The 11,630-nt window shown below is 40.1% G+C and overlaps 1 protein-coding gene across 1 annotated transcript; it reads right to left on the minus strand.

Annotated features, from left to right (window-relative positions):
- Nucleotides 1-7,415: 7,415 nt before the first annotated feature.
- Nucleotides 7,416-8,434, minus strand: TACSTD2 (tumor associated calcium signal transducer 2; the record flags this gene model as incomplete). The annotated part of the gene is made up of 1 exon (XM_082484072.1): nucleotides 7,416-8,434. The coding sequence occupies exon 1, from the start codon at nucleotides 8,415-8,417 to the stop codon at nucleotides 7,416-7,418; it is 1,002 nt and encodes a 333-aa protein (XP_082340198.1). The 5' UTR covers nucleotides 8,418-8,434.
- Between the last annotated feature and the right edge of the window lie 3,196 nt (nucleotides 8,435-11,630).

Below are 11,630 nucleotides of genomic sequence, written 5' to 3' on the forward strand. Positions count from 1 at the left end.
TAGTCCATCCCTTTTTATTACGGAGGCCGTCTCCTGTGACAGTTCTTAAGCATTGATGGCAGCTGTCGAGGAAAATACGTACTGACCAGATCTTGGAGTCCAGGCCAAGAAGAAACCTTGCATAGTGGTAGGTAGAAAGTCTGTTTTCAGTAGACACAATTCCTTTAAGACCTGCCCAGCCTCTGTTATCATAAGAGGCGTGAAGAGTTAAATCATGAAGTCAATTAGCATGGCATTAATTTTTGTGACTGTCAGCTCCAGTCTCAAAAACAGCTGAGCTGTAGCAGCAGAAAAGCACTTAATCTAACCTAAGGCTTGTGTGCGTCCCAGCTGTCAAGAAATGATAGAACTGAGATGGAAGCTTTCCTGAATGTGTCCTGGTGCTTAATGTCCTTAGTTCATAGACTTTTTATTTGCCAGTTTTTCTTGCCCTCTTTATCTAGAATTCTCTGTTCCTAAGCCAAGTGTAAAGGCTTTCTACCATTTCTTCCATGGAGCAAATACCATTCTTCCACCTCACAGAGTCTCCACTTTATTTCAAGTCTGCTGAAAATGTTTGGTTTTTTTTTTTTCCTTGCATATTTCTTTTTGCTATTATTTGCTTCACTAATTGCAATATTTAGTTCTTGTCTGCATACAGGGTATATGAGCTATTTCTGCATTCCTGACTCACCTAAATTCCTGTTAAATTCCTGTTGAGTGTGCAGGGATGGGGCTAAAAATTGTGCTTTACATTCTACACTTCTAAAGTCTCCCCAAGTGGCATCACTTAAAATTAAAACTTGAAAGCAGACAAGCAACAAATACAGCCCGGGTAATTATAGGATCGCTCTATCAGATACCAACACTAAATGTCTCTTCATATGAAAATCTGGTAAACAATTGAGCAATTGGATAATTATAAAGTGGTGTTTTCTCTAAATAGACATATAGTTAAAAAACATTCTAATCTTTTATACCAGGACTCGTATTGAATTTTAATGAATATATATACGTAGAACTATTTTTTCCCCTGAAGAAATAAGAAAGTCCTATGCTTTCTAGCCTTATCTCTTCTTCAAAAAGAGACCATAATTCACATTTCTGAAGAAGACCAGAAGACCTTAAGACTGCATAAGACCCACTTAGAGGTCATAAGTGATGTATAGGTTTCTGATGAACCTCATCAAGGCACTGAATTTTGTTGCTGAAATACTGACCTGTAGAGTGAGTTCAGATCATGAAGCATTTTCACAGCTGTCTTTTTTTTTTTTACAAAGATGAAATGCATATGAAACACCTGTGAACTCTGTACATGGTAGGATGGAGCTCTGACTTTCAGAGTCATTTATCATTCCCTGTCCCCAAATCTTTGCTTCAAGTTGCTGTGAAGGAAACCACTTAATATCAAATCCCCTTGACTGACTAGATACAAGCTTATCAAAGCTTTTGCGTGCCACATAGACTGTACAAATACACTATGCAGTAGTCCTTAGCACAATTAAGCAATTAACACTTTTAACAGGTAGAATTTTCCTGTGTAGATGTGTCCATTAGTATTTGTGTATCCCTCGATATAAGTAGTTGTACTGAACTGAATGAGATTTTGTATATGTATGAAATTATTCACGCAAGCAAATGTCAGATCCAATAAAAGTAACGAAAAACAGTTTAACTGTAAATTTAAAAGAAAATATTTTTCTGGATATTCAGGTGGAAACAATTTGATACTAAAGTCTCCCTGCTACCAATTCTGATCATCACAATTAAAAAGTTGTTGGTTAAAATGTACAGTCTTCAGCTTCAAATTAAAATCTCATCGGTTAGTGCAGAATCGGTTAGTGCTGCCAGTCTTAAATTGACTTGCACTTGATGTGTTGTGTACCTCACTGGCCCAGGATGCTAGTCAACCTAGAGCTGTGTTAGCTATTTTTCTTCATCTCTGGGGTAAGATAAATATAGACAAGATACTGGGAGTTAAGGAACAACATGTACAAACATTCAGATTAAATATGTTTTAGGAACTTCTGATTTTGAGGACCTTAAGGTGAAGCAATGAAAATGAACACAAGCTTTACGTATTGCTTTCAGCTTGCCAGATCTGACAACCATTGCACTATAGAGGGCAACTTGGATGCTAAATAGTTGCAAAAATGGCAGAAATTCTGAGAATCTATCACTTAATAATTTTTATTCTCCTAGCTTCTAATTATTGCACATAACTCTGTATATTGCTTTTAAAGCAGATGACCTGACTAAAAACATCAGTGAAAATAGTGAATATCATAGAATTCTTCTACTAGCTCTCTCAAATGCAAAATTTATTTGGAGAGACTGAAAAAAGGGAGCGTTAATTAACTTTCTATACCCAAGAGATTTTGCTTAAGTCCTTCAGCAGAATTGAGACAATTATAAAGCTATCTTATTTCCAACAGGAGAAAAGCACATGAAGATAGGAAGACAAAAAGGAGATCTCAACAGACCTATGCTAAAAATGAGCGTGTCTGCACTGCAGAGTGCCGTGGCTACAGCGTAGCCACATCCAATTACTTTCTAGTTGTTCCACTTTGCTTTTCTGGGTGCAACCAGACTAGCAAAAATGCTGAGATTTCTCATTTCAAGCCTTACAAGGACAGACATTTATTTTTAAAAAAAAGCAGCTGTGAAAGGTTGGATGCATATACCAACAGTACTGTTGGACCCACATATAAAAATCTCAGTGGAAAATTAGAAATGCATTCTCATTCAGTCTTTCATTTAGATAATAACAAAGTCTCCCTAATTGTTTCTGTGGTGCTTGATTTGTGCTGAAGTAGGACTGTAAGAGTGTTATCCCTCTGAGAATAGGGATCGTCATGAAAATGAGATGTGAATCTTGTCAGGCTGCTTGGCAGGTATGAAATTTTAACTAGATAAATCCCGGTACAAGGAATTTTGTTAGAACTGCTGAATAGTAATTGTAAAAGTTCTGGAAGTTGATTTTTCCTGTTCTGATAGTAATTGTAATGATTTAAGATTAATTTTAGCATTAAACAAAAAAAAAAAAAAAAAGAGGCAATTGCAGTACTTAAAAGCCTGAGGCAAATGAGTGGAAATGCTTTGGAAAGGATAATTATACCTGTACGAGGAAGACTATCTGTTTAATAGCATTAACTGGTTCAATTAAGGAGAAGTGGAGGAAGGGCCAATTTGTCACTTCTTTAGCTATTCACTGAAAAAGTAGTTTTGATATGCAAGCAATAGAAGTTGGTTTGTTTTTTCTAAGGTGATTCCCCAGGGCTTAAACATTTTACGGACTATTGAGGGGATCTTGTCTGTAGTTGTCATTAAGTGCTTAACATCACAGACATGCTGGTGTTTCACCATCTCAACAAGAAGAGAGGGGTTGGGTGCCTGTATCAGGCAGGTGTTTTGTTTCACATCGTTAACCTAATCTGGTCATAATCCCAGTCTAAACATCCATAGAGAGATTATTCTTAATCAGGGGAAGATGAGACAAGAAGAGGAATCTTTGTTGTTCCAAAGCAGCATCAGGTTTGGGCTATTTTACCACTGATAAGAGCAGAGCAGGCTGCAGGCTGGCTGGATGCAATGTAGGATCTGCTGCCACAAAACTTTCCCTGGGGCTTGCCTGCTCTAACAGAAATAGTGATGTGTGTCTTTAAGTACAGGTGTGGGAACGGACATGTGTGTACGCACACCAGTCGTTTGCAAACTAATGCAGGGATTTTGTGTCAATTCGTTGGAGAATACATACTTGCATCTATAAGCAGGCATGGATTGTACCAGGGGGAAGAGGGGGAACAGAGTTTAAGAGGGTTTTAATCCTTCCATGAATCCTTATCTCTCATTTCCTTGCTGTAGTGCTGGCATTGCTTCTGGCACTTTTCTCAGATCTTGAGCGGTTAAAAAAGTTTTAACTAAAAGTTAAAAGCAAAGGCGCAAACCTGCTTTGTGTGGTTGCACAAAGGTAGTAATGCTGTACGGAAAGGGCAGTACTATCCTCTTCAGAGTCATAGCACAGAGACAGGATTTTTTTCTCTGCCAGTGGTTATTTTGAGTTTTCTAAGGCAGCCCTTCAGCAGCTGGAATTGCAGAACATAAAGTAGGCAACAGACAGCTCTACCATCGTTAAAGCAAGCATACCCACTGTTATCTAATACAGGTGGGTAATAGCACAAAGGCACTCTTTTATATCAGCTATGGGTTTATTTCTGTATCTACCCACAGACAGATGCATAAATCTGTATGCATTTATACCTACAGAGTATTAAAACAGCATTCCAAAACAAAACAATAACCTGAATACATTTATGCCTGAGCAGACCCCACAGAAACTGATACAAGATTGATGTTAATCACGTTGTTCAGGGCACTACTTAAAAGCTGTCAGCCAGTGCTGTCTAGAACAGAAAGGCACCGTCACCGTGCTGGCTGTGCCCGCAGATCACACTGCGAAGAGTATAAAGCCTAATTACTTAAAAACAACGAACAAACACACCATTAAAACAGGATGATGTAATCAGGAAAAGGATAACTAGACATTTCTAAATTAGAATGAATGATAAAAAGCATTTTAATTTTGCAAAATTTAAAGCTGACAAGGAATTCATTTTCTCCTTTTCAGTGAGAACAGCAGTGGACAGAAACTCAAACAGGCTGAACATCATGGACTGTTACAGTAAAATACTTGATTTACCATGTGCACAAAAGATATTAATATATAGCCCAAGAGGTGGTATGACTGGAGCAGCAGGAGAGAAATGACTACTTAGCAGGAGCCATGGGTATGTTTGGTTTATTAGAGTCCAGATCTTACAGTAGCTGTACATAGCTTTATTCAAGTAGACTGATCTAATCCAAAGAGAGGTTCTCTGAGCTCTGCACTGCAATTAATCTTCCCACTCTTTTGATTAATTGCAGACACATACCTTATCACTCCTATGAAATGACCCTAGTGCATTTCCAGTCCCCTAGCAGCATGCATTCTACTGGTGCTTGATGACTAGCAAGGAAATAACTGACCACAACACGTGATTTTCATGGGGCAGTCCTTTAATAATTAATAAAAATGTGAATGGCACCACAACAGCCTTTCTTCTCAATCCCCGCTTCTAAAAAGAAAAGCAGGAGCCAAATAAAGATGATGAAACTGTTACCTGTTAAGATTTTTTTCAACAATTAGTCACTTTTGCCTCTCCTAATCAAAATATTGTAGAATTATGGAATGGTTTAGGTTGGAAAGGACCTTGAAGGTCATCTAGTTCCACCCCCCTGCCATAGGCAGGGACACCTCTCACTAGACCAGGTTGCCCAATGCCACGTCCAGCCTGGCCTTGAACACCTCCAGGGATGGGGCCTACATGTTTATATTCTAATACAAAATCTCATCATTTACTTTGATTTTTTTTTTCTTGTGACAGAAGTGAGAAAAATACGGTGATTTTAGAAGAATGTTGAAAGCCACAGTAGATTCCCAGAAAAGATGGAACATCTCATGATATGTGATGGAAGGACAGCACCAACCTATCAAGATCTTTGATGGAAAGACATCACCAGCCTCTCAAACACATAGCTTTTATCAGCTCTGCGTAAGTTAAGAAAGTGGTTAAGCAATGTACTTGGAAAATTTTCATTCTGATCCTACATTTCTTCAGCACTGAGAGCTACCCAGCTCTAGATTTTTAATTTAATCCATTTTATAAAAGCTTAATTGCAAAATCGTGTGGAGTTAGGCTAAGTTCTGAATTTTCCTATGACTTGAGAAAATTCAGCCTGGATATTAAATTCCCATTTCATCTTCTATCAGTACTAATGTATATACTTGACTGAAAAACAACCAGCTTGGATGTGTTGCTGTAAGGCAGACAATAAATTATAGACCCCGCTCCAAAAGTTTTTGAGTGTATTAATACTGCTGATGCAATTGCATAAAAATCCAATTTTGGGGTAACGTGATGCATCTGCCTCATCCTATGTATCCAAAGGCCAAGTTTTTCCAGCAGGGAAGTGAACAAGAATAAGGTTAAAATGAGACAGTGGATGTTGAGCTAAAAAATACTAAATAAACATACACCCCTGCCCAAACAGTAAATCTCTTCCTCTTCTATATAAACAAAGGCAGAAACAGAATCAAAGCATCTTCATTTTTTTCCTGGTATCCTGTTCATTCAGTAGAATCAGAGATACACATTTAATAGTTTGCGCTAGAAGTAGCTCATTACTGACTGTTATTAGAATTAAAAACTAGTAGTGTTGAAACTAATTAACAAAATAAAAGCGCTGATCCTGCTGCAGTGCCTATGTGTTGCGGTCTCACTTTGAATGTAAGCAGATTAGACTGATGGGACTTCATGACATCTGTACACCGTGCAGAGAATATAACTGCCAGTATTTCAACATTTAACAACTAGAATTATTTTCTTGAAAATGTCCTTCATGGTGGATATGACCTCCCAAACAAGGAATGCAGCAGATGAGTAGGTAGCAAAGAAGTCCAGTTCTAGTGTCTTGGCCAAATTCCAACTTCAGTAATTACACTCTGCTCTTAAATTCCCCCTGCAGCTCTACTAGAATAAACCTCTTTTTCAGCTTGTCCTGAAGCATTGTGTAGTATTTCTGTGAAGCTGTACAACACCGCAAAATATCTCCTCCCATTAAACTCGCAAGGGGAATTTAGGTAGACAGAAAGCTGTTACTGCAGTTTGAATTTGGGCAGAACACCAAGGTTAACTGACACTTACATTGGGATCGAGGGATCTTTGCTGACTAGGAGTGTCAGATCCTTGTTAAAGAGCACCAGTGGAAAAGCTCACTGTATTGCCTGAATACAAACTCGGAAACTTGGGATCTCTGCACCTGGAAGGGACCGCAGTACCGTTTCCTAACAAATGACTCTGTATAAAAGCCTCTAGTGCTGTAGAGTATCTTATCACAACCTTATTTGGTTATTTAGTAGTATTTCTGAAATTATTTCTTGATAAAGTTCCAGCGACTTAAAAAAACCAAACCCACATTTAAAAAAGAAGTCCTTACCAACAGAAAAGCAGCTGTATAATCCAATTACAGCAAGGCAAGTATTTGAGTTTCACTAAGTAGATATACCAAGAACCACTTAGAGTATTTAAGCAAGCTGAACCAGGCCTGCAGTGAGAGTGAAAGCCGCCTGTGTTATGCTAAACAGACAGCTGTAACAGTTTTCCTAGCCTCTAAATCGGGACTCATTTAAAATATTTAGATAACTGAGTCCCAAATTAGTTGATACCCAAAAAAGTCATTCTTATTAAACTAGAATCATTTAGAACAATCACTATGTACATTCCTCTAAAAAGGAAAAAACCTCTCCAAATCCATCCACATCCAGAGTCTGTTTGCTATTTGTATTTTGTACCTTTTCTTTTTCCCCCTTTTCTTCTCGTTGCCTTTCTTTTCTCAGATCAGGACAGCTGTAAGCTTGCTGCTCTTATTTCACCCGTTTCTTTAATCACAACTTTCTCATATTTTCTTGTCCGCAGCCACCTCAGAATAACCAGCACAGCGATGCCAAAGCCAGCCATCAGTGTCACCACTGTCACCACAGCACTAGCGCCAGCAGCAAGTTGCTTCATGCAAAACTCTGGTGGCTTTTCATCAACGTAATAAATCCTTATTTTTTCAATATCCAGAGCATCTCCGTTGACAGAGACAGTTAATGTACTGCTTGGATGAAATACAGAGTCATTTTTTATATCTTTTTCAAAGTAATAGGCTACATCAGCTATGTCTACGTCACACCTAGATTTCTCAGAGTCGTGCTGGTTCAGGCGGATTTGGATAAGCGGAGAATCATACTTAATGGCTGTGATGTACTTGGGGTGCAGTTTGTATTGGCTCTCAAACAGATGCTTCAGGGCGTTTGCTACGTCAGGAACACTGAAGGCACTAGACCTTTTTTTGTGCCTCAGTTTAATGTAGATCCAGCTTGTTCTAACCAGTTCACCGCAACTCAGGCTTTTGTCACCCTTTTTGGTTCTTCTTACTCCGGCAGTGTTCACGCACCAGCAAGTATTGGCTTGATTGCACTGCCTGGCTTTGAAGATACCGCTGTCCTCGCAGTCTGGATTGTAAATGCCATCACTATCTAACAGCCCACGGGGATGGCCCCAGAAGCGCTTCTCCTTCAGGGGGGTCATTTCTGCCTTCATCAGCAAGAATTTTGAAGTCAGTGTGGAACAGTCTACCCTGTAATTTGAACCTACCAGTGTGCAGCTGCAGTTCCCAGATCCATCCTGGGCACATACTGTCCACTTGTTGGTTGCACAGGTACAGTTGTTCTGCGCTGATGAAGCTACCGCCAGAATCAATCCCAGCAAAACCCCCAAGAGAGGCTCCATATTGCAGGTGAAAAGCATGGATAAAGTCCTGGGTGACAGCAAGCAATAGCTGAAGCTTTGATCCATTCGTGGAGTCTACTTGTTTCTACGCACTGGTGTGCTTCTCCTTTTATCAAGATTCAAATCAGATCCATCAAACAGGTTCTCCTTCAAAAACAAGTGGCATCTTGTACCCAAATCCTAGAGAAGTCAACAAGCTGCGATTTCATCTATCACTTCTCAGGGAGCGGCACCGATGCCTGCTGCCAGATGCCTGCCATCCATCCCTCTTCCTTGGTGAGGAAACAACAGGGAAGAGACAAAAGCCAACCTGAAGCATAGCTCCTACCCTGGGCTTTCCTTACAGACTAAGGCACAAGCAGCTTGTCCTTTTCCTTCTTTAGCCATTTTTTGCAAAAAAAAAAAAAAGTCCTTTTCTTTAGACATGTGTTTGCAAATGCATGTTTGTGTGTGCTGCAGCAGAACCCTGGAGATGCTGCTGATTCCTGAGGAACGACTGTTCATTAGGTTGATGGCTGCTCTCCTACTTACAGGGCACTGGAGTGCAGTCTCACCTTCTCTCCCTCCTTTCCTCTGGCACATACTCATCCCAAGGCAGTGCTAGGAACGGTGATTTTCATGCTTGCATTACCCTTTACAAAGTTGTTAGCCGTTTCTGAAGAAATTTTTCAATCTGAGCTTTGAGTAATGCCTTTCGCAGTACACTCCAGTAGCTCCCAAGTGTCCTAATGATCTACAGAGCAGGAGTTACCGTTTCCATGTGTTTTGGCAGCCGCTGAAAGATATTTTCCAGTTTGCATTAAGCAAGTCCCATTCATCTGATTTGTCAAACACTGTCCGACACTTTATAAATCATTATTTTGTGACCAGTAATGACCGTAGAACAGCGTATACACCATTCTCCCAACCACACAACCTGCACACTGCCTTGCAGTCAGCTGTGTTTACCAGTGCTGCTGCTTTCCTGAGGGCCTGCCCTGCTCAAATCCGCGCAAGGTGGGATGCTTGGAGTGACGCCTTGTGTCTGTGTACAGTGGGAACTTACTCAGGCTGCCAGTGAGTATTTATAACGCAGCATAGATTTGCATCTAGAGAAGGGCACAATCTGGAGCTGAACTTTGCAGCTAGACCTATTTCTAAATAAGCCACAGAAACATATGCAGGGAGCAAAGATGAAGCAAGTTCTTCCTGGCTCCTTTATAGCACATTATCACACCTCTCTGTTTCCCTGTTTTCTCTGTTTTCTTCAGGTAAAAATAACAGTAGTTACCTTTCTTAGAAAATAATTGAGATCTACAGTTAAAATTATTATTAGAATTGCTAGGTATTTCAAGTAGTCATGTTGATGATTCCTTGATAATAGTTTAGTAACTCTTTTCCCATTTTTAATTTCTGTCATTTATTTCCCTATAATAATCTGCTTTTTTTTTTTTTAATTTCACATCCCTCCTTCAAAGTCAAAATCAATTTAACTGTCACCTACATACCCATATCTTGTCTTTATTTTATTTCACATTATGAACTTTAGAGAGAGTAGGGTTTGGTTTTCTTCTCTCTGGAGGGCAGAGCCTCAACTGCTGCAAACTTAAAGCTCACAACCATCTTTGATGAAGTGATGGTTGATGATCTTAAAGGTCTTCCAGCCATAATGATTCTACGATGGCAGTTTCTATGCAGCAGAGCTGTGCAGCCCTTGTGCTTAGAAAACGCCATATGGATGGGAAGTTCCAAGGACTTGTTGGTAAATAGTAGTTTGCTTGTATGATGTTTACAGACATTCGTGCTTGGTTTCAGCCTCAGATTAGCATTTGACAGTTTCCCCTTTTTACAGACACTTACAGTGAAAGTAGTAGTACCCCTGTACTTGGCACTGGTGAGGCCGCATCTTGAGTACTGTGTTCAGTTTTGGGCCCCTTGCCACACGAAGGACATTGAGGCACTGGAGCGTGTCCAAAGAAGGGCAATGAAACTGGTGAGGGGTCTGGAGCACATGTCTTATGAGGAGCAACTGAGGGAACTGGGGTTGTTCAGCCTGGAGAAAAGGAGGCTCAGGGGAGACCTTATTGCTCTCTACAACTGCCTGAAGGGAGGTTGCAGAGAGGTGGGGGTTGACCTGTTCTGTCAAGTAACAGGTGATAGAACAAGAGGAGATGTCTTCAAGTTGCACCAAGGGAAGTGTAGATTGGATATTAGGAAGAATTTCTTTACTGAAAGGGTCATCGGGCATTGGAATGTGTTACCCCGGGCAGTGGTACCCCATCCCTGGAGGTATTTAAGGGTCGTGTAGACATAGTGCTCAGGGACATGGTTTAGTGGTGGGCTTGGCAGTGTTAGGTTAACGATTGGACTAGATGATCTTACAGGTCTTTTCCAATCTAGGAGATTCTGTGATTCTGTGATAGAGAAAAATTAACTGGTTTGTCAAAAGTAACATATTGAAGAAAAATAAGGTAACTAAATGAGATGGTCTGTTCTCCCTGCTGCTGGAAGATTCTCATTGCTGTTACCGTAATTAAAAACTGCATTGTCTCTTCCCTCAAAGGTGGCCAGAAGCATGACGATGGTTTTAGAATATACCCATCACCAAGCAAAAAGCATAGAACAGCGGCAAGAGAAGGGCAAAGAAGGAATGATTTAAAGTTTCCCTGACAGAGCTGCATGAATTGCCAAACAAAATGCACTTTTCCACTGACTTTTTTTGCACTGGTGGCTTTCCCCCTCTGTAAATAAGGAGAGAACGGACTTATTTGAAAGACGAGTCTTTCCAAATATCTATATAAATATATATTTATATATGTAAAAAATGTACGTGTAATGTCTCTCTGATACTAAAAAAAAGTATTATTTTGTTTAATCCATGCTAAGCTGTAATGGCACTACAAGAGTTAATTATTTAGAACAGCAGGAGGTAAAAGGAATAAGCCTGTAGGAAATGTGGAGTGCATTATTTCTTTAGTGATCTCTGCTTCCATGGAAACAATTTCTCGGCACAATTCTAAATCTCATAAAAATAGGGCACTAGGTCTATGTAAAACAGCAAGACATTTCCAATTAAACAACCAGAATGCTTTTATCTAGGCCATTAAAGACTTTGTTCAGTATCAAATATGATTACAACATTCGCCGGGATGTTAACAACCAGCTCCTTCCCAAGCGCTGGCTCCGTGGGGCCAGATGAAGTCACTCAGACGTCCCGTGCCAGGGCTGGCAGCAGCAGCACACAGCAGGGCTGGGGTGCAGTGCTCTGCTGAACCCCGCCGTGCTGCCTGCCGTCCACCT

The sequence above is a fragment of the Vanellus vanellus genome (genome assembly GCF_965231255.1).
Source record: "Vanellus vanellus genome assembly, chromosome: 5".
Taxonomy (NCBI): Eukaryota; Metazoa; Chordata; class Aves; order Charadriiformes; family Charadriidae; genus Vanellus; species Vanellus vanellus.